This window comes from Pholis gunnellus (genome assembly GCF_910591455.1).
Source record: "Pholis gunnellus genome assembly, chromosome: 17".
Classification (NCBI taxonomy): domain Eukaryota; kingdom Metazoa; phylum Chordata; class Actinopteri; order Perciformes; family Pholidae; genus Pholis; species Pholis gunnellus.
Genome location: NC_136544.1, coordinates 13,475,809 through 13,500,279, shown reverse-complemented (window position 1 = coordinate 13,500,279; position 24,471 = coordinate 13,475,809). Strand labels below are relative to the sequence as shown.

The 24,471-nt window shown below is 43.9% G+C and overlaps 1 protein-coding gene across 1 annotated transcript; it reads right to left on the bottom strand.

Annotated features, from left to right (window-relative positions):
• Nucleotides 1–1,136: 1,136 nt before the first annotated feature.
• On the bottom strand, nucleotides 1,137–24,113 carry tbc1d16 (TBC1 domain family, member 16). The gene is made up of 13 exons (XM_079177879.1): nucleotides 23,957–24,113; nucleotides 19,108–19,320; nucleotides 17,866–18,028; nucleotides 17,006–17,314; nucleotides 10,627–10,821; nucleotides 10,291–10,438; nucleotides 9,991–10,155; nucleotides 9,263–9,411; nucleotides 6,809–6,943; nucleotides 5,654–5,840; nucleotides 5,122–5,301; nucleotides 4,173–4,319; nucleotides 1,137–3,547 (listed from the first exon to the last, which is right to left on the bottom strand). Exons 2-13 carry the CDS (start codon nucleotides 19,286–19,288, stop codon nucleotides 3,260–3,262), a joined length of 2,247 nt encoding a protein of 748 aa, XP_079034005.1. The 5' UTR covers nucleotides 19,289–19,320; nucleotides 23,957–24,113; the 3' UTR covers nucleotides 1,137–3,259.
• Between the last annotated feature and the right edge of the window lie 358 nt (nucleotides 24,114–24,471).

The following is a 24,471-nucleotide window of genomic DNA, read 5'->3' as shown; positions in this document are numbered from 1 at the left end:
CAGTAACAGCCATAACGTGGATACCGCCTGAGTTTACCTTTATAAAAGTGTATTTTAGTTTATAGTTACAGTTGTAGTAAAGACTATGAGTAGGCATTGAGTTGCATCATTATGCATGGGAACGTAATATAATAAATGGTCATTTTAAATTATATTATATATATAAAAGGTAATAATGCCTGAAATTTTGATTATATACTGTACTAGGGAAGGATTAAAATCTTATTTGTTTCCCCCTTAAATCCATCTTCATTTACTCTGAAATGGGAATAGAAGGTTTACTTACAAATGGATTCATATTTCGTAGCTTCTTACCTTTCAAAAGGAGACCAGAAACATGCACAGACGCCTTGTGTTTGAGAATCTATTCCTGATTCATTTAGGGTTTGATTTGTTCTATAAGGGTTCAAGATTGGATTGGAATTACATGTGAATTCTGTTTTTGGGTGGATATTCCATTATTTGTTTTATCCTTTATTCATCCTTGATTTATTGCATGCAGTGAAAATAGAAGAAAAACATCTTAATGTCTAGAAAGTAGGTTAGAGCAAACTCATTGCAGAACTATTCGTAGTATTATGGTAATATTATCGGTATGAATGCATTTCGTTTCATAAAATATTATTATCTTTCTATATTAATCCTGATATCCCATGTGTTTACTTCATAAATTAAAAACAATACACAGAGTTTATGCTGTAACTTAAACAGTGTTTAATGATGAAAAATATCGGTGGTGGTTCTGTAAATCCAGCATTGTTCTACTTCAGATCACAATCACAAGTCATACATTGTCAGAAAGGCATTTATAAATTGTATGCTTGCTACGTTTTGTTGTTCGGTAAATCATTTTCAAGAGCTGTTTTTTTTTTTTTAAAGTACGTCTGTGTTTTTATTAATACCAAGAGCAAGAACGGTCTCTTTTTCTCTGAGGTGTGTACAGTAATTCATCAACATATCATAGAGATCAATAGCAACGTTGTACATTCAGTGATGACTGCTCAGAGCGCCTTTAAAAAGGAGTGCTCATTGATTAGGCTCGTGACATACGGTGCCTGTGTAGACAATGTGATTTCAATGAGGATTTGAAAAATATTCTCTCTCTCTCACACTCACACACACACACACACACACACACACACACACACACACACACACACACACACACACACACACACACACACACACACACACACACACACACACACACACACACACACACACACACACACACACACACACACACACACAGATTACTTTCCCATCATGCATCTCTGACTTTGCTCTTTTAAACGCAGGCACCCAATCTTCAAAACTCTGCGGGCATTTCCAGCAAGCACATGATAACTAATAGGGAAAAGGAGCAGTTATGAATGTCATTTGCAGAGACTGCTTGCTGAGTGAGAGAGCGAGAGACCACAGGAGAGACAGACAGCCCGCGAGAGAGAGCGAGAGAGGAGGAGGAGGAGGAGGAGGAGGGGCTGATTGAAGGTCTTAATGTTACATTTCAGCAGCAATTTGAAGACGTTTTAAGCCCCAGGAGTGTCACTCAAAAGCACTCAGGGAAAAGCCTCAGCGTGGAGACCGTCTTTGACTCTGGGACTTGTAAATCACAGAGGCAAGATGCAGATCACTACAGATTCCTGTGCAAAGCTTGAATCACACTTTTCTCTCCATCTCTCCTTTATTCGTTTTTTTTTTCTCCAAAGCGCCAGCTTTACTTTCCTTCTCTTTTTCTCCCCATGATGACTGCTATAATTAAAGAGACTGGTCAGGGGGGGGGGGGGGGGGGGGGGGGAGGCCCCCTATGGCTGTTCTCCAACTCATTACCAGATGTTGAGAGGTCACTCCAGTTTATATATATATACACACACACACACACACACACACACACACACACACACACACACACACACACACACACACACACACACACACACACACACACACACACACACACACACACACACACACTGTGGAGTGAAAGGAAGCAAAAACAACAGATACATTCATGTGGACTGATTCTTAGTGTTGATAGTGCGTTGCCATTTTAAGATGAAAGTGGAGACAAAAAAAAACTATTTTTCACAACCGTGTAAACATGGTTCAACACAAAAAGACTTCAAGTAAAACACCAGGCTGTCCATTTTCCTGTCACGATAAAAACATGATCGATGCTTTCTTTGGCAGACAGCGCTGTCATATCCATCCAATGCTTCACACAAAATGATATCTTACGGCGGTATTGTGTAAATGGTTTAAGCTCCTATTGCTCGACAGGTAAAATTAACGTTTGCGTGGGACTTTTATCAGAGGGAAACATATGCCTGGCTTCCTACCGCCTGTCGGGAAACACCATCATAACGGAGACAAATTACGAGGACGTTCCCTTCCGCAATCCGATGAGGAAATAAGCAGAGCCCCGTGATGCGAGTGTTTGTTGTGTAAACACATTCTTACTTCTGTTTTGGGCTTCAGTGTTTTCCAACAAACAAGTCGTGCCCTCTATATGTCAGGAATCGTTCATGCAAGGATATAGTATTGCTAAATATTTGTAACTGCTGATATAAAGGCAAACATTCACTTGTTTGAAAATGAAATTAAACAAAACTTAAAAAGTACCAGTAACTCGTTATAATCCTGTTTGTAGGCTAACCCTTCTTTGTTAACACAGAAGGTTTTTGGATGTCACGTTTAATGTGTCCCGCTCAGACTTGAGATATGCACATGTAATTTGATATTCACACACATATTCCATTGTGAGAACACGGCAACATTTGCAAAAAGTTCAAGTTCAAGTCCGTGTGAATGAATCTCCAGTTTCATTTGACCCTCGGTCAGAGTCTGCAGGATTTCAGGCCGGGGTTGCCTCAGACCCTGATGTGACCCCTGCCCACAAAGCCCCTGGAAGTATGCCAAGCCAGCAGCAGACTCAAACCTGAAGGAGCTCCAGACCAACACAGCGCCTGGTGATTGTCCATTCTGCCCCAAAAGAGGGAAGCAGCTTTTTGACTTCTGGCCCGTTAAGCAGCAAACCGTCCTCATCGCGGATTTGTGCGATAACGTTGCAAATATCACTCTGGTAAGGCAGTGTTCCTCTTTGCACCTCATGAAAGGATCAACCGACAAACATCCTCAGTAAGATTGGGAAACTAGAAGCGGGGACTTTGGGGAGAGGAGTCAGAGGGCGGCAAGTAGTTCAGGAATCCAGGAGATGGATTCAAAACCTTTGCCAATGTGAGCCAAGACCAGCAAGGACTCAGGACTGTTTCCGGAAGGTGAAAATATCCCGGGTTTTGGAGCCTTTCTTGCCCTCTGGTGGAGGCGTGGGGGTGGGGTTTGGTGAGGAGGACAGGGAGGGTGAGGAGGGCTGGGGGGTGGAGGTGCCTCCATAGGGGCAGCTCTGTGAGTCTGGGTGTTCACCAGAACACTCCACGGTGGGGATGTAGCGGCTGTCCCACATCCCCGGGCCACACAGTTTACAAAGGTCATGTAGGCTGCAGGGGATTCTGGGTAGCAGGCGGAACTGGTAGAGAAGGCTGCGGGCCTGTAAGAGCAGGGCAAAAGTGTCAAGATGAACTCAAATATAGGGAAGGAATGGAACAAGAAACACAGTCAGGGAATGCAAAATAGTCTGTCGCAGATATCAAACATAGTGGATAAATACATTATAATAAATGAATACCCTCGAATCTGGTAACAAAACAATGCCAAGGTCAGCGTTGCAGTGTGGTGCCTAAAGCTAAAAAGCCGGCGTGCATCGGATACAAACACCTCACAAAAGGCGTTACATCTGCTGCATGCTAAGGTGAACACACTGCCTGTGGTTGCAGCAGTACTAACACAGCATCCATAAACATGAGGACTAACACAGTAGCAGGGATGCAGATCATAAATCCTCTGCATGGCAGGGCAGCATCCCATTCAGCACCTCGGGGCCTCTGTGGGCAGGTTACAGTATGTCGGAGCTGCTTTGCTGCAGCGTCGGGCACGGCTACGTGATGCAAACACAACACCGATTAGAGTTAAATGTACTGAAGCAGTCTGCCGAGGAATTGCTACGAGCGTGATCATAAACCAACAACTATTCAAATATTTTAAGATGAATGGATACCCATTCACTTTGCTGTGTGCACAGGTGACATAAAAAGGCAATATTTACTGCTGCGTACCTTGCGTAGCACCAGTTCTCCATTCATGTGCATGGAGAGGTTGCTGAAGTGGAGCAACATTTGGTCCGTGGCGAGCTGCTGTTCTGTCACATCCTCCCCATAGAGAACAATGATGGCCACACACAGGAACAGGTGGAAGTAGTCCGTCTATGCGGAGAGGGAAAGAGGTTATAGCGAGCAGGTTTTTACTTGAAGTAAATATTTGAAAATTAGCCGTTTTTTGAGGACCCAATGACAACAAGGTCTCAGAGCTCTGTGTTTACTTGCACTCTTGCTGCAGGGTACAATTTGAAGGTCACCACAGAACAAAGAACAGATATGCACAAAATGCTAATTCACAGTGAAACCCAGGTCAAGGGAAATGCTAATTATGAGGGTGTAGGATCTGGAAATTGAAGCTCAAAGAGGGAAGTGAATTAAGGGCTTGTTTTCAACAAGTAAAGCTAAATAAAAACTTAAAACCTTGATGTGGATGAGTAAGACTACGTGGATCGATTTCATTTCAGATGCAGTCAAAATCAATCTATTGTGACACCATATTACTTGTACCATCTACGTTGTAAAGCTGTGATGCTTTTAGGAAGTATTTAAATGTATCAATTCAAAGTGAACTAAATCAAAATGTGGGATTTTATTATATGTTGAATCTTAACTAAAAGGATTACTGATGAATAAAAACCATTAAACCCCTTCAAAACCAAGACGCAATATGACATTTTATAGGTACTTAGGAGGATTACAACAGTCTGTGGTGACAAGCTTTAAAGGGATAACATGGACTCTATCTTTATTGCAGACAATGTTAACTCTGCATGCTCCCTGAAAAATCATCATAAATGGCATGCTGTAGTGAAACAGAATACAGACAAGCGCCTCTTTGCGCTCGTATATTCAAAGTATTTCAGACAAACTTGTGTATGCAAAGGAGCCGTTCAGACTTTGGCCTGACCTGATAGTGTGCCCAGCAGGCCTCCCACATGCGCAGAGCCTCGGTGTCGGGGAACTCTCGTTTGAAGCAGAGCAGGATCCAGCGGTGGCAGAAGAGCAGCTGGAGGCCGTCCTCCCCCAGCCTGGTCAGGTGCTGGTGGAAGCGAGGCAGCATGAGACGCAGCAGCTCCCGCAGGTACATCTGGAGGCGGATCAGAGAGGGTACACACCGTCTTACAAACACAATGTCAGTATTCTCAGGCTGGGATTATGCTTCTCCGGGCGGCACGCAAGCTAACGTACACATAGGGCCGGACAATATATACTAGGTATATCGATATCGTGATATGAGACTAGAGATAGATATTGGAATATCGTAATATGGCATAAGTATCGTCTTTTCCTCTTTTTGATGCTGATCCGGAGCTATTTCACCATCGGAGTACGCTGCCTCCTTTGTGCGCATCTCCGCATTAATTCCATCTTTTTTCCCACTTCTACGATACAATCTGACATGTGCCCGACTCAAAAGGCGAACACGCCAAACATCCTACCAGCTGCCTCTCCATGTCTTCGTCCCGCGGCGAGCTGATGAAGATGGTGTTCTCCATGAGACCGACGAAGCACCAGAAGGTGTCGCTTTCGTCCTGGATCTCCGTGAGCAGGGGGGCCACCAGGTCAGACATGCCCTGGCAGTAGCCCATGTCTGGATTAAACACCGCATAGTTGAGCAGAGTCCGCCTGGGTCCAGAACAGAAAACACAACACATCTAATATCATAAAAAGCAAGATAGTGTCATGAACAGCTTTTTTTTAAATATTTTGTCTCTTACATAGAAATGTTCACGACTCTGCAGCCCAGCCAAACCACAAAAAAAAAAAAAAAAAGAAAGTGTGGTCCCGCCCAAACACTGAATGATCCAACATGTGTTTCAGCATCGCTGGTAATGACAAGCCCTGCTTAAGCAGTTGCTATGCCAACCCTTCTGGTAACCAGGGAGCTAATTAATGATCTTTCTTGTATTTGGGTTCTACTTTGAAGTAAACTTCCCTGGCAGTCCTCGTGCATTAGTGAGGATTGTAAAACAAAGGGAAAGCCCTGAGGACTTCTTTTTTTTTTTTTTATTGTTATCAGTGAAATATTAACAGAAATAGATGTAATTTGGAACAAACGGGGGTTTTGGGACGCAGACTTTGCAGTGGTTATGCAATTGGAACATGAAAGATAAAAAAAATAATCTTAAAATAAAATTGCACGCTTAGACCGAATGACCCGTAGAACGTTATTTGAGACCCATCGGCACAATAGAAGCTTGAGATGAGAGTGCTGTGCATCTGGACATGTGCAGCGCTGGGATCACCGTGCCCCAGACGCAGCACAAGACATAATACCTTGACAAACAGCAGAAGGCTCGATGAGAGTCACTAAACTAATATGCTATTTAAATCCTCTTGCTCCTCGTTTAGAAAGCCATTAGCTCCGAGTATGCATCAAAAGTGCTCCGACGGCTTAGTCAGAGTCAATAAAGCATGAAACTCATTTGCGGCTCCCTCAGGGTTCAGAATATGAAATGAGAAGGTACGCCTGTGCGCGTTGGGGCTGAGGAATGAGGAATGATAAGGACGGATTGAGAGAAGGTGAGGGTGAAAGAGACAGAGATAGAGGTCGGGAGTGGGAAATGAAGAAAGACAGAAGAAAGCAGTCTGACCTCATGATCTCCACGTTTGGGTTGTTCTCTCCTCTGAAGAAGTCGTTGCTGCGGTCTGTTCTCACCACGTCTTTATCCACTGTGAACTGGACCTTTCTCCAGAACTCGCTGTGCTCCTCTGGGCTCATGGACAATCTGAAAAATACACACAAACACCAGGCGGAAATAGAAAAAATGAGATACAAGCAACAAAAAAGAAAGAAACCACAGTCGTTTTCTTAAAAGATAAGTTTCCAGGGTCAACCATGACAGATTTAAAAGAAAGTTTTACAACGTTTTTCCTAAACAATCTCTAAGGAAATTAAGGTAATTAGGATGGATTAAAAAAAATATAGTGTTATGAAATAATCTTAACCTCAAATGTTACTCCAGTGTAAAACGCTAATGGTTAGCTGCAAATTAATAAAAGAACGTGGGGGTGGGCAAGCAGTGGACTGAAGGGGTGTTTCACCATCAAGTGCTCCGCTGAGGATAATACCACAACCATAAAACCACCATCTATCCCTCTAAATGTTAGGGACTATATTAGCAATGTACTCTGTGTGTGGCACTAATGTACCCAAGTCCTAACAAGCAGAGGGGATTTAATTAACACTGTTTGTTTTCCATGTGGCCCCACCAGGAATAGTGAGCGCACACCTGATGCAACGCCACGCAACTGTTTAGTTTCAGTGCCGTGTGCCTTTGTGGTTGGACCCCTTTCTTATCTTCTTCTTCTTCTTCTCTCTCTCTCGAGGATGCTACTCAAGAGTTCAGGACATGTTTTCGTCACTTTAAATGTCTGCGGCTGGTTTGGTTAAGCAAAAATAAAGCTGTGTTTACATAGAAATATGAAATAGGAACATGATCGCTTTAGACACTACCTCTGCCCTGGATGTTATTTCATGTTTACCGCAGCACGGACCAACGTCACATACCACAGCATTCATAGACTTAGTTAGTCCGACCCTAGAAGGGCCTTGAAAATACACAAATCTCCAATAAGGAAATAAAAACAAAACAGCACAAAATACCAACAATGGCACAATGTTTCTAACATAAAACAAACTCCATTTCATTCACATGATTCCTCTTTGAAATATGCTTAAACCTGAGACAGTTTAAGCAATTAGTTGATGAATAGAAAGTTCATTATTTTGATAATCCTTTAAAACATTTTCTGGCTCCGGCTACATATCTGAAGGTCTATCTATGAACAAAGCGAACGTTACTGACTGAGAGAAGTGAACTTCCTTTTTTTCTTCCACAAATCTGAATCCGAAAATAGAGCTTATTTAAATCTAGTCAGTGGTAAATATAAGCACTTCCTCTTGAAACCATCTTCAAGGACTTGACTCGCAAACATAACCAGCAGCATTTGAGTGCAAAAAGGGTCAGAAAATATGGATATTCTTCATGTATTACCTGAAGTAATTACCCAACCGACTCTGTACTATGTGATGATGAAATCCAGCTTCTGTGCGACAGTATGAACTAAATAGATGGGTTCTTATGTTTTCTATGTGTGTATGTGTACGTTCTGTTTAGCAGTTTGTCTTCTTAATCATTGTAGAAAACAAATAAATATATTGAGCGAAAGAAAAAAAGAAAAGAAATCTCATCTAAAGGTTGTTCAGTGATTTTGAAGCAGTTTTTCCACAATGACAATATCCTAAAAGAAATCTTCTCCGTCACTTTTTCCACTCATTCTGTTCACCTGTCGATCTACATCTGCAGTTGTTACAGCTGCAGTGCTTCCCTTTGCAGCATGCCTAGCCATCACAGCTGAGGGAAGGACATGGGGTTTAGGAGACAAGGAACCAAACCACAGACATGTATCCTTGCTCCTAATGATCAACCAGTGGCCCCGGAGGCTGCTCTCGTCAAATGGTCTTTAAAGGAATCCACATCAGAGTCAGAACAAGGGCTCTAATTACCTGACTTCGATAAGACCTTCTGACGCACTCAAAATGTTAATAGGCCGCACGGTTGAAACATGTCCAATTATCATATTCATTACAGACAAAGGGTGGAACGTGTGAAAATATGTGCACACTCAACCTCTTGGTTAATAGGTGGAGACAAATGAAGAGGGCTGTGCTTGTGTGTGTGTGTGTGTTTTTTCCTTCTGAGGAGCGAGTATGATCTGATAACTGCTGACATGTTTTCTCTCCAGAGACCTTTTATTTCACACCCGGCACCTCCCCTTAACACTTCCCTGATTGTGCCTATTGATTGCTCAGCGCCTGCGATGCGGAACCACAACAGACTCACGTGTGATTTAATGTTTGACTGACTGAGCGCTTGGCAGCCGATCTGCCGCGTCTCGGTCAGTCTTCTATTTTTTTTTCTTCTTCTTTTAAACGATTTCATTTCCGCAACGTCAAATAACTTTCATTTTGTGGCACAGATGTTATCAGCAGGCCAGGAAATCAAACAAACACACATGTCTACTTCTTTCTCCCTGTTCCCCACCTCCTCTGCTGGATGTCGTGATAGTGGGAGCGTTTTTGCAGTCTCCAGGCCTCCCTCTCCTGAGAGGAGGAGTCGTAGCTGTAATAGTGCAGCAGGAAGGGCCACACCTCGCCACGGATGGATGGGTCAATACCGCCGAAGAAGATGGCCTGGCGGGAAGTGGGAGGTGAACAAACACAGTGAGCACAAAAGGGCTAACAAGGGGGCACACAGCGAGGGATCACTTCTGCTCTGAGAACATATCAAACTGTGTTCAGACAGTGTGGATAACACAGCCTGCATTCAACCATCCTCTTACTAAACTACAGCAGACAAAGTGTTGCATAACGCTGCAGAATTCCTAAAAAAAACAAAAAAAAAAACACTGTATAATCTGCATATCCGGCATAACACTGCTCTTCGTTTCCTCTGTAAATATTTGCATGTTTACAGAGGAAATGTTTTTTGGTCACATTCAAACTGCCACTGAGTCATCTCAGTAAGATGGTAAACCTTCATCCGAGTCAACTCGGAGAACTCGAATGATTCACAACGGGGGACATTGCCCAAGACCAGCCCTCTGACATACTGGAGGTGCTGATGCAGACTGAGCGTTGTACACTGTGGGCTTCACTTTCAAAATGACTTTCAGTATGTGTGATTGAGAGACACAAATGACTGTGTAGAAAAGCAGCAGGTGAGACACTTCAAAAGGGGGATTGTAAAAACATGCACACCCACAGACATACCTTGCGCAGCTTGTATTCCTCCTCCACCTGACCGTTGTGGTTGAGGTGACGTAGCCAGGTGGTGACATCAAGCCGCCGATAGAGCTTCTCCTCTGGGTGAGTCTCGGCGGACGGCAGGGTGGGCCTCTGGATGGAAAACTGCATGCAGGATTTCTCATCAGATACCTGGCGGAAAGAGAATCAATTGTGGGCACAGAACCAACATTTAAGTAGAAAACTGGGGGGGAAAAAGCTGGAAAATGTCTTTTGTTTCTTAATAAAACTATAGATGCCAAACAGGACTTTGGATTGTAACCCGACCTGGTCTTTAAGCTGAGTTTCCCTGCAGCACTTCCACTGTTGGAAGACCTCAGCCAGCTTGTCCAGGCCAGCATGATGGAAGTGGAGAATCTTATATTGGCTCTCTCGGCTGGCAATCACCAGCTGGCCACTGGTGCACGCCTCATCGCTAAACGACATCAAAAAATGATAAAGACAAGAAATTAAGATTCACAAAGAATGTGTTTATTAAAGCTGGAGCAAACCTCTTTTCACTCCTCACGTAACTTTTCTCTAATCATACCTCAAAACTCTTTTTCTATTTATTATAATAAAACAAATCGACTGAGTGACGCCCCTTCAAGTGGGTCAACTGACCAAAAGAAGAGTCTCAGCGACCGCATGTGACCCAGGTCCACCCTGAAAACGCCGCACAACTGCTCCAGAACCAGCACCTTCTGCTGCTCCTCCCACCGCACGCCATGCGACTGGCCGCCGCTCTCGGAGGGGGCGTGGCTGTCCAGGCTGGAGGCGGAGCTTGCGGATTGGGTCATTAACTCCTCACACAGCTCCCTGGCAAAAAAAAAATAATAACAAGAATTTATTTGAGCCTGATTGTGCTGAACGGAATGGAGTCATGTTTTCCATGAAATCAAAGGAATGAGACGTCTCATATTATTTGTCCCTTCTAGATAAATATCTCTCATTCATTTCTTGTGCTTCTTATTTAGAATCGGAGCCATTGTTATACGTGGAACATTAATAATAAATATGGTGTAGACAGCTGCCAGCAGTGTTTAGCCCAGCAATAATGGTGCAGACATATAGTTCAGCCCTGTTGTTTGTGTCTCAGTATGGTTCAACCAAGAGGCTGAGAATGGGAGGAATGCATGGAGGCTTCTAAGGACACACACACACACACACACACACATATGGACATCTGTACACACACAAATCACACTGTCTGCCGTCCAATTTCCCCTGTCATTCCCCCATGGCCAGCATGTTGTTCCCGGCACTGAAACCTGAGCCGAGGGTTCTTCTGCTGCAGGAGGACACACACACACACACACACACACACACACTCCACATTTATGTGAAGCGAAACACGCACACAAGCGACAACACAGAAAACATATAAAGCTGTGTATGTGGCCAACACAAATCCTCATCCTGCACGCGCACACGCACACACACGCGCGCGCGCGCGCACACACACACACACACACACACACACACACACACACACACACACACACACACACACACACACACACACACACACACACACACACACCATAGCTAATGACCATAATGCACTCTCGAACACGTCTCGAGCCATGGTAATGCTGAGAAACAGAAATGTGTTAAACCCACTGACATTTGAGAAGTAGACGTCTACATGAAGTTATTAGCTTACTACTAGCTGTCAAAAACACTCATACACATTTATTTAAATAATTAAAACAAGAATTAAAAAAATGCAGTTAATTATATCTTTGATTATAAAAAAAAAAAAGAATGCCACAAGTACTGTTTATCTTTGAAAGTGTGAATTTAAAAGTTTCTTTTTGTTATAATTTAAAGGAAAAAAAACTATTATCCATTTATACCAATGTTACAAGTGGCATGCTTATAGTACTTTGAAAAGACGAGGGAGGCAGGCCAAGTCTAATCTAGTACACCCTGAATCAATCATGTCCGGCTAATCATTTCCCCGTAAGCAGATGGGAAAATAACAAGGCTGATCAATCCAAGCTGCACAGTTTCCTCTGCTATCTAGTGATTTACTGCTCCCTGTCTCATGTATCACGCCACTAACCAGACTGTGGAATACAAGGAGACTGGGAGAGCGGCACAGACAGCTCTGGTCGGAAAGTGAAGCGATCAGAAATATACTTTAAAAAAGGACTTCTGTACTCGCTGTCTCATGAGTCCGATGAGCGGTCAAGCTCGGGTTGTTAACAAGGCGTATGAGCCCATTTACAGCAGACATTTCCTTCAGTCTTCTACGCTTGTGCGTATTTCTCCGCCTTAAACATAAAAGTGCAAAAACCATGGAAAATGTGGTGAGAAAGCACATGATTCTTGGCATTATAGCGCGGATCCTCCGCTGTGCTGCATTCAAGCGGGAACTCAGCGAGTGATTAACAACGTCTGTCAGTGTCAACGGCCTGATTCTGTTCATGTGCTGTAGGCAGCGAACGCAGGCAGCAGCCAAGCCATAAACCGTACAGAGAGTACATTATGTAAACAAGCTGTTTTGACGGAGTCAGGCTGCCGCAACCGGCTTGTCCCACCAGGCCAGGGCGAGATCAAAACTGCCCCGAGGCCCTTCATAACACCTCTCTCCACACACACACACACACACACACACACACACACACACACACACACACACACACACACACACACACACACACACACACACACACACACACACACACACACACACACACACACACACACACACACACACACACACACACACACACACACACACACACACACACACACGGCTTTACCCTGGGGGAAGGTGCTGCCAGGTCACCCTGAGAACCAGGACCAAGTGCTACAAGCCTGCAGGGACTCCCAGGCCCTTCAGCTAATCCCTGGAGAGATGAGGGAGGGCTCGGGTGAAGGGGGGGGGGGGGGAGCTCTCTGCAGTGCCAACACTGGAAAGTGGTCAGTGCAGTTTAAAGTTTGGAGAAAAACATCTGACGTTTGTCATAATTATGAATTATGTGGTACTATATTAATCCCAGAGCAGCAATCATTAAAGTCAGATGTAGGACTTTCTACATACTAGTCCTCCATTGAACTCATTTAGTATTTTCTGTTTGTAAAGCATTTAGATCTCCTGCAAAGATCAGTTTTCACTTTGACATTAAAGTGTCTTATTCTGTTCATACTAGAATCTAAAGGGACATTTCAGCCCAAAATCAAAAATACATATTTTTCCTCTTACCTGTAGTCCTCTTACCAAAGCGCCCCAAAACAATCTGAAAAACTCAAAAAGCAATGTCTCTTTCCAAAAACAATGACCCAGTTACTCAAGATAATCCACAGACCTCGTTGTGAGCAGTTTCCTGTAGGAACGACGGTTAAAACTAAATAGTTCCGACAGCTTGAGTAACCAAGTCGTGATTTCTGGAAAGTGACATTGCTGTTGAGTTTTTCAAATTTATTTTTTTGGCTCGTTAAGCACCACAAGGCGAGTGCCATAGGGTTTGATTATATTATATCTCTACAGCCAATATCTCCAAAACAAGGCAACTCACACCAAAACCATCTGGACTTATAATTAGCAAAGGTAAGAGGAGAAATGTGTATTTGTGATTTTGGGCTGAACTGTAATCTTGTAAAACAATACATGAAAACTTCCAAGGACAGGTCCAATAAATAATAAAAAAAAGGAAAAACTATTTCTAATACATAATGATGTTTTTAATTTACCTCTTCAGTACCCTATACATGATTAAATAGGAATAAAACTGCGGTCACGACTGCTACACGTAATCAGTGATAAATGATTGTAGCTGAAGGCCAAAAACATTGGTCACCACACACATGATCACATGCTAATGTTCTGCAAGTAAAGCCTCACGAGGGCAGTGCACAGTGACAGTCAACAGCGCGTTCATAAACTACTGTTAAACTTTAAAGGAACTTCTTACGAGGCTCGACAGAGTTTGCTGTGGATTCCTCTTTTCCGCCCTCCCCCCACCACTCTCCCCTTACTCCCCCCCCTCCCACACTTTTCATCCGCTCTCGCTCTCCCATGCGCGGCTCTTTCTCTTTGAATGATTCCAAGTGACATGTTTCCAGTTCCTGGCCCCTTAACAGTGTCAATTAAAGCAAGAGAGAGAGAAAGAAAGATTGAGTGGGTTCCAGGGTTTTGGCTGCTGCTCCACTCTCTTCAGTCCTCTAATCCGGAGAGCTGACATTCAGCCCAGCACAACAACCCCGGGAGCACTGGGAATCAAAGGGCTTCACACAGACTTTGGTAAGGGAAGGGGAGTAGGGGGGGGGGGGGGGGGGGATATTTGAGAGGTGGGCAACACAGAAAGAAACAATATTGAGAAAAACAGAGAGAGAATGAGCAAGAGGACAGGATGCAAAATAAAGAGTGGAAGGAATGGACGGATAAAGGAGAGAGGAGAATCCAAGAGAAGAGGATGGACGCGAGTGCCAGAGGGCTGAGGAGAGACACCAACGGCACCGAGGAATGGAGGAAGGGAAGGACAGAGTAAAGGTTAGAAGCTGTGAAACAGAGAGCGCTGCCAAGTCACACACTGACTGCACTTACAGCAAGCTGGGGTCTGAGAGTGGTTAAAAAAAAAAAAGGCCGAAACACACACACACTGACACTCACACATTCTGGGCAACAAATCCGGCCAAATAGCTGCGTGAGGAAACGACCACGGAGGGAATCATAAAGTCAAGCGGTCCTGAGGTCCGAACAGCAACACAATCACTGTCCAGATGGCTCGCTTGATTAGAGAGGTTGTGGGGTTTTTTAAGGATTTGGGGACCTATTTAGGGCCATCTGTGACATTATCAGACATTCAGATAGAGAGCAGCATCCAGAGAATGAGCCCATCTTGACCTTTTGGTCACATTTCACGCCCCCCCTGCTAGAAGTCATCTACCTGAGTTCACTCCCAATGGCACCGTTGAGCTGCAGTGCAGGAAGCCACCATGTGGCCTCAGAGTGTAAATGATCACTCGCGCAATGAGTTCTTTCCTTTTTGGCTCCACCTTGTGGTAGTTTAGGGTAACTGAATGTACCTTTATAACACTTGTAACAAACGACCGTCTGCATTTCTGTGCTATACTTTAAGCTATGACAGCTTCAGATGAAAACTGCTGAATTTTTGTGTCCAAGCGTCCTGTCCTGCAGATTGTAAATACAAACTTATGTGACAGTTTGATAAATTCCACATAGAATATAAACTGAGGAATGCGTCTTTGTAGTTTTTGAGTACATTTATGATACAATAACTGGGAATAGAGACAGCAGGAATAACACACAGACATACAGCACACTCACTCTACAACAAACACACACACACCCTTAAATGATCCTACAGCACACTCAGAGGATTTCCACACTCCCCAAATCTGTTTGCCAAAACTAACCTTTTACTACTCTATAGCGTTGCACTGAGGCCATGTGCTCTGGGTAATTAATTGGGTTTTTTAAGCAACCCGGGGGAAGTTAACATAACAACTTGCATGCAGTGAGTACTTTGAAGGCTGACTCCGTCTTTTTGACTCAATTTATCTCAATTTCATTGCTTCCAGACCAACAAAAGCAACTTTGCATCAATAACTGTAACGGCTCAATGAGAGACGGTTGAATGTTTGATCAAATCTTACTGAAGGTGAACTAGATTTGTTTTTGTATTTAGAAAATAAACAACTCATTTGACAGTTCACAGATTTTTCAATACTGGTTTGAAAAAAAGAGCCGTGGTAGGAACTAAAAAAAAGATACGATTGAAATACGTTTTTAATAATGAATAGAGATACACCGACACCGATATCTGAGACTAACTCAAATAGATGGATCGGGTATCAGTGATAATAGGCTCATCTGGTATCAATTACCATTATTTTAAACAGGTTTGTAGGGGTGTCACGATTCTCCAAATTCATGAGTGGTTGACTTTCGATTTTTAGATTCAATTAGATTATTTTTGGTTTTTCAGCACCGACGACTATACCATCTTTAGACTATAATTAGCCCTCAAATTTAAATAATAATTTAATATGTAATAACAATTTATTTGACCAGTGAATTGAGAACAAACTCAAACAACACAAAGAAGATCGACTGGATGGCAGGAGGGTACTTTACAACAACAGCTTGAGTTTCTCAGAGTTTACGAGGTACACCTGAATGCACCATGAAGCCCCTTGTAGGTGCCCACATGCTTGAGTATTGAATATTTATAAAATGATGGCTACGGCCCTGATTGCAGATTCAGTTTTCCAATTTGTCTCAAATAATTCTGAATTAATATTGTGTTTCTGCTATCTTGTCAACCTCATTTAGGCCGTCTGCTTCTATAATTATCTTCCACAACAATTACAAAAGCAACCCCACAATTAAGCTCCATTAAGCTGAACGGCAATCTGCAGCATGCGTCATCTTTAACAAAGGAACTCAATGACTGTTATCATTTCTTTTTTAGACACAATTACAAACGATAGTAAACGATATGGAACTACTTGGTGCCACTAATAGATATTGCCTCAAATGCTGGTGATTTACTTACAAAAAGTGTCAAATTATGAGATGTTGTTATAGAAATTATAAATGGGGAAAAAAACGCACAGGCAAAGAGGAATAGCAGTCATGAAAGTAAACTCTCACAAGCACCAACTACTGGATGTTTGTGAAACAGCACCACTAACTACAAGTTAGAAAATTACCACATTTAACCAACAAAAAGACAGCCTTATTAAAGGTTCTCTCACCTACAATTAACCATTTTTGACCATTTCAGAGCAATAAAAACACTACAATTCTTCTTCACTGAAAAGCTATAACGGCAGACATGAGAGACATGCAACACATGTCCCAGGTGGTATTGCGGTTATATAGTATGTACCTTAACTATTCGGCTACTCGTGCCCAAAACACCCAATTGTTGATAATATGTGAGACAGGACCATAAAAAAATAACTGTGCAGTGTAAAAATAACAATACAGATCATAAACGAAGCCCATTTCAACCGACTAACCGACCTGCTCTCACTGTCCAGGAAGACGGAGCCGCTGCTTTCACAGAGGGCCTCGCTGACGGGGGACAGGCAGAACGGGGAGGAGAAAGTGTCCGAGTCCGAACCCATGGTGCTGTCCCGACTCACTTCGTCCGACAGCTCGCAGGAGCCCTCGTCGCCCTCCTCCCCCGCCGAGGGCAGCTGCTGCTGGTGTGAGGAGGGATCCGCCCCGGCCTCGACCGCAAGGCCGTGGCTCTCTGCGGAGGTGCTGCTGGTGATGTTCCTCTCCTCGTCCTCATCTTCCTCGTGGGCTGCTGGGTGACGGGAGTGGGGTCTGGAGGGGAGACGGGTTGGTTCAGAGCACGATCGGTATCATGTAGAACACTGATAATGTTCGTAATCTCAGTGTAACACTTTAACTTCATGCCTTTTCTAATATGGAATATCTTATTCTTTAATAGAACTAACTTTTTATTTACTTATTATCATTATAACAGATAATTTGCATTCTAATATCCATCAGTCTATGAGAAAACTACCTCAGTAAACATTGTAAACAAGAGTTTATGGTCTCAATCTTTACTTTCAAGTCGTCAGCATGATGTTCATTTAGTAAATGATGGCCCCCAATGTATTGTAACATTTTGGTTGTCTAAAATGATCTTATACAAGGTTCAGTTGTACTAAATCCACCCTCTCGTGTCCCTTCTGGTTGCGAAAAAACAAAGATGGCAACGTCCAAAATGACGAACTCAAGGCTTCAAAACGATCCACAAATCAATGGGTGATGTCAAGGTGACTACGTCCACTTCTTATATACGGTCTATGTTATATTAACACACCAAGACTTTTGAGGATACACATTTTAAGGAATGACTTTCCCACCGTCGGCCTCGACGCCGTGCATTCCTGCGTACAGGGGAGCTCTCCGGTGTGATGTAGCGCAGCGCCTCCTCGTCCTGCTTCTGGATGCGGGAGTTGGGCACCCAGGTCAGGATCAGAGTGGTGCCGAGGCTCTCGTCCTTCTCCGCGTGGACGCACAGGTAGCCTGCAGGGGGCGACATAAACCACAGACCGAAAAAAAAGAAAGAATCATGTTCAATAAAAACATATGAGGAAATGACAAAACTTTGATATACGGTGCAGGAAGCTGCAACACAAAGACAAACATGAAACCTGAGAGGAGATAAAACACACAAAGAGAGGAGGACACACCCTGAGAGGCCAGTGACTACCTTGTTACCCACAAGCGCACACACACACACACATATGGAGGATCACAAGAGATAAGAGAAGGAGAAATTAAGGAAATGCTATTCGTGTTCATGGCGAGTTAAAAACACAGGCCACTAATGGTTACACTTATAAAACCACAAGGTCAGAATCGTCTGATGCATGAACGAGGCAGGTAGACCATGGTGGAAATATTTTAGTCTGCGTCACAGCAGTTTTAGTAAAAAGAGGAATATTGTGTGTTTACAGTTATACAGTAGTAAAAGTGGAAAGCTCTATGAAAGCCTGTGCTGACAGCAGAGCATCTGGTCAACAGCTGTAAATATGCAATGAGTTTCAGAATCCTTTTTAATCTCTGCTTTTAGAAAGATCCGACTTTTGTTTTGGTAAAATAATAAGCGAACCCATTCTCCCGTATATTTGCAGTGAGAAGCCTCGTATCAACTTAAGTGCCTTTTATTTATGTTCCATTTTATTTTACTGCCTTGTGTTTCTTTCATATCTTGTCTTAATGCCTTTGTATGTCTTATGTTAAACAGTCTGAATTACCTTGTTGGTGAAAGGCACTATACATTTAAACTTCCCTTGCCTTGTCAAGTACAATAGCATATGCTGGTTGAATTGGATTCATAATTCTGTGTATAACAAGTGGATGGGACGCTGAGGGATTGTGACATTAACACAGCACTAACAGCACTTACTTCTTGTCCCATTACAGGGTTGCTGCACGGTTTTAAAAAATCAAATCAAAAGACTTTTGAAGGATCAACAGGAACCTTTCATTAATAGCTTAGCTGACAGGAAAGCTGGTCACAACGGTTCCTCTCCACATCTCCATTCACGCCACACAGAAACGCAGCAGGAAAGACGATTCCGACGTCAGTCCAGCCTCACCTGGGTGGTGCTCTGCCAGGCCGGGCAGCGGCTCTGCGGGGTGCACGCAAACGTTATTCTTGGAGAAGATGATCTCGCCATCCAAGCCCGAGCGCAGCGACGAGCCCCCGGCCCCGGGGTTAAAGGTCAGGAGATCGGAGGCCTTGGAGGAGGCGCGTCGCAGGAGCCGACCCAGAGACATCTCCTGAAGCACAGGGACGCTGGGCCCATCGTCTGGATATTTGGGAGTAGAAAAGGGAGTTTTTTTAATGCGGAGGAGGGGGAGTCAGTCCATGACGGACGTGTGTGTGTGTTGAAGAGCATGAAAAGCAAAGGGCGAGGGGGGGGGGATAAGAGGAAAAAAAAGGAAACATGACAGGTCAGGTTTGTGTTTTAAGGACAGTGTGACACAGCGTGGCACTAGAGGAGAGGACTGCACACCTCCTCCTCACCTACACTTCACCTCCTCCGTCACACGTGTCCCTGTATTTACTGCAGTGTCCTCTCTGCAGCGCTCGACCCCACAATCCCCTTTCCCCCCCGTACCTGCTCAGCATTTCTTTCTGCCACATTTTCTTTGCGGATGCCTGCACCTACTAACACAAACACACTCACAGGATCGAGTGGATATAGTGTGTAAACCAAACAGGTCCCACCTTCTGTAAACAACGCACACACACACACACACACACACACAAAGACATGTGCAAACACACTTCCCTCCGTCCGTGTGAAATTCCTGGCAGATATCGGCATCCAACAGATGTCATCGGCAGCAGCACTGAACTGGGATCAGCGGGTCACACCACCGGTGTTTCACCTGTCTGCTTCAGAGGGAACGTCTCGATTGATGAGACAAACGTCGAGTCCAGCGAAAAGTGACACGGCTCTTTTGATGTTGCAGGATGGTGTGTTGTTGCTGAAGGCTTCCTTCTTTGAAAAAGACTTGAAGTGCTCTTTTTCAGGCTCAAAGTACACACAAAAAAAGTTAAATCTAACTCTTTTGTTGTTGTCTCTTTGCTCCCGTTTGATCACCACACATAGAACTTGTTGATTAACTTGCTTTCTCTTTGCTTTGACATGTGGATCTGTATCTTTGGACCCACTTCACGTGTGTAACCTTGTTTTCTTGTTGGCTGAACATTGACATATGCTCCCCACTCCGTCTGAGGAATGTTCCCTCCTTTTCCCTCAGAGGGCATGTTTACCTCTGCCTGATTAGGCAGGCACCCCGCTTCCTGATGCCAGGCCCCAGACAGGAAGTCTGCTGGCACGAAATCCAGGCATGACCTCGGAGAGGACGCTTACCGTCCGTCGGCCATCATTTGGTTTACTTTTCAAAAATGTGTTTTACCATTTGTGCAGTACATCCTGTAAAAGATTGGGGCTGCTGTTTCTTTCATATAATAATCAAATTGTCAAAATCTTTTTTTCAAATCACAGAGAAATCCTTTAATCTAATAGATTGAGAAATGAACTGCATACTTCCGACTGAACGAGTATGAATTTACCAGCAGACAGTCGGGCCAGTTTCAACGAACCTCGCCAGCAGCGCTCACATCTTCAAAAACAAGAGCAGCAAATTTCCTCACAGATGTTATTTCGATAAACTGATGTTGGGAATCTAAACGGTTACTTTCCCGCATGAAAACATATTAAAACTTAATAAAGTGACATATCAACAGCTTTTAGTCTGGCTCAAGATCTTAGACTGACCGCCGCTCCCAAGACAGCCAAAAGCAATGCATTGTGGAGCAGTTGAGTTTGTGCAGTTCACTAAGTACACCCTCGAAGCCTAAATAAACGCATCAAGTCGCAGTTACGCCCGTGGCCCAGAGCTGAGATGTGCGACCTGCACAGAACCGGTCTTGACATCCGCATAGATTACTATGACAGACAAACAGACAAACATTACAGCAGTGGTAGTTGCAGACACACCTGGCACTGAGGGCACCTTTCTAGTTTTATATGTAAACAGACTGAAAAAAAAAAGCAGGATCATCTTTATTTATATAGCACATTTCAAACAACTAGGACTCTAATGTGCTAGACAATAATCTAAAAGAGGAGGACAGAATACTCACTTGCCAAGTCACCATTCGTCTATTTGCAAGCCACAACATTAAACTACTGGATATTTGCATGATAACTGCTTCAAATAGCACTACACACCAATGGACCAAAGCAGTGTCAACACAATCTGACTCTGCATTCCTGCAAGAAGACACACACACACACACACACACACACACACACACACTCCTGACAAACATGCTACCTGAACATAATGACAGGCCGCGATCTGAAACATGCCACACACAGCTGTTTCCAGTGGCCTCACAACAGCAGCAATAATGTGCAGCTCTGCAGTGGTTATTTCGGTCTGTATGCGATTACAGGGCCACTCGGGTCAGTTTGATAGTGCTCGTTCAGTCTCGTCCTCTCTCACTCGCTTCATCTTTTATGCTGTCAACACCTCGGCGTGCTCACACGAGGCCTCTCCTTCCTGACCTTTCACTGTTTTATCAAATGATTCACATCCTTTAGGACACTCTGAACTCTAGTCTAGTCTAGTCCCGCTAGATTGCCTTTCAAAAAGAGAGCTTTTAATAAGAACTTGAAACCCATGGAAATTCAGCTGCAGGTGTAGAAGCTGCCCGGGTCTCAGCTTCTCACCTCTGGGCTACATTAATTAAGTTGTCACGCTGACTCTTGAATAGGAGGAGCCTATACTGAGAACCCCCTTTTACATCCGCGCTGTATACTAACGTGCCTGCAGCAACTGAAAGGAGACCACAAAGAGGCCTGAGAAACAAGGTTGTTGTGTGACTCTGAAAAGGCCGGGTAAGTTATGAGGAAGCTTTATGGGCGCCTCAGTGGGAGCGTGGAAAACACTTTTCTCTCTCTCTCTCAGGAAAAGTGTTTTAATGAGCTTTGTGTAAAGTGTAAATGTAAATACACTCGTTTGGAAAGGTGGCACACTTTCTAGAAATAAGTCTAAAAATAAAACATAACCCCGAGTGATAATGGCAAATTAAAAAGGTGGCTGAACTTTATTGATTTTAATGAGGAGAGAAAGGTGATTACATACATAGACGAATGTTGAATTGTGATTGAACATCTTGCAGTAAACTTTTCCACGAGAGCCCCCGATGGAGGAATTCACTGGGCGGATATACTGGCCGATATTAGCTTATCTCAGATATATCAATACACGCATGTTAGTCAACAGATAAGCAACACGAACAAATGCAGTTTAGAAATTCATTAGATGACAGAACGCCATGACGTCATTGTGCAGCAGACAGCTCTCACAAGTTTCTCAACCATGACATGTCCTGCTCAGTACACATCATGGAAAGTGTTTAACTTAGGGATCCTTATTTAAACTGTTTCTTTATGGTAGTAAAAATAAATCCTGCTTTACCCAGGTGATTGAACTGCTGTTCTCTCAGGCAGGAGGATCATGCGACCTGTCGCGTGTGTGTGTGTGCACCTCTGTGTCTGTCCACAGCTAATCTCCCATTCTGCTGCAGCAAACGTCATAATATTTTGGGTGACCAGTTATGGCTGCCTGCTCAAGGACCTGTCGTGGTTGCGGTGACTCAACACCTTTTCCTGCCTGTTTTATTATACAGCCATTGAGTGCCTGCTGACTTCCTCACTCACTACACTCTTAACCGGCCCCCCGGCTGGTCGGGGGGCCTCAAGTTATAACACATCCAAGTGCATCTCTGACCCCAACATCTGATACGCGCCCACAGTGAGGGGGTATTAGTTTGCAGCGTGTTTGGCTAACAGCTAATGACAGTACACACACTGCTGTGCCTCGCCGAAACTCAGCCGCTGATAAGCTGGCAGACAGCACGGAGAGTTTAATTTGGTTATGGCAAGAGTGTATGACGGTGTTTTGTACGACGACTTTAAGCAGATTGCCTGCATTCATCCTCGCTGGCTTTAAAACCTATTTGTGTCTAGGCGGCAGGTTAGCCAATTGTGGGTTGTATTCATCCAATCACACAATACGACAATGGTCTATGCAGACACACCTGGCAGAGATCTGCACTCTGAGTGCACCTCACCTTTAAAACTGCATTTTAATAATGTTTGTTTTCAATTATTTACAATATTCTCTTTTACATATAGAATCCTTGCACAGTAATGCAATCAAACACCAAAGAGTTGGATCACCTCATGAATGGAAAAGCATACAATATATTACATATAATTATTAAGTTTTTATGATGTACTGAATTACATTATGTAGTACAGGGATTTACCTTTTACTGCTCGGTCCCTGTATAGGGTGAATTTAGGTTAAATGGTGTTTGTGTGGTTAAACCCTTGTCTACCATAATAAAAACCGCTGGTTGGAGGTGGCCTCTCCCTGTCCTGACTGTGGCAGGACTGTGGGGAAATGCCTCCGTAAGAAACACCGCCTGTGTAGCAGAGGCGTGCCATGTTGTCGGGGGGCTTCATCAGCTATCGTTACACTGACAGGCAGCATCCGCCTGACAGGAGGATAGGACCCGGCTTTAGCCACCACAGCACTATTTACACACAGGCCCGCACGAATATATCTATATCTGTGAGTTGTAGTGCCTCAACAGCTAACTGTAACGTTACCATCTTGAGCATAAATATTTCATTTCAGCTGCTGAGACCATGGCCGAAATGCCTGCTGGTTGCATTTCACGGCGTCCGCGTTTACAGGCAACTTTAAAGTTTGTTTTAGGCCAACAGCAGCCGAAGACAACGCTATTCGCTCGTGCCGGGGACATGTGTCCTTCTCTGCTCTTGCCATTCACCTGTTTTCAAGCAGGAGAAATGAATGAATAGCAGAAACGGGGCCAGGCGGCTGAGCTCTCACCTTCAGTCCCGCCGCAGAAGTCTACACCCCATGTCGGACATCCACCCCATGTCGGACATCCATCTCACCGGGGACCGAGCGGCATGTACCGGCGTCGTTTCACCGCCTTTTCTCCCGGATTTAGCTCTGCTGTTTACGGAGTGTAGTCTTGTTTGTATCCCCGTGTTTTTCCCGACAGTGACACCACACGTTTAACTGCTGCTCTTTCTACAGCAAAAAAAATACACTTCCGGTTGTACATTTCAAAGTAAAGCCTGCCTTTTAGAGGAATACGGCGCTGACGCCTCAAGGCAATTCATGCCGCTTTAATTTGTAAGCTAAAGTTGTCTAACTTCCTGTAACTACTTGCTCGTGAGTGTCTAACTTGACTGAACAGCTCCACACCAATCTCCCAAATTCCGCTGCTTCCGGAATGTGAAGGCTTTATATCCCACAAACCGTTACGTTCAGACGTTAGAATGAACATACGGAGGTTCACGAGGGCATGGCTGCACTTTAAAATGAAAAAATACATA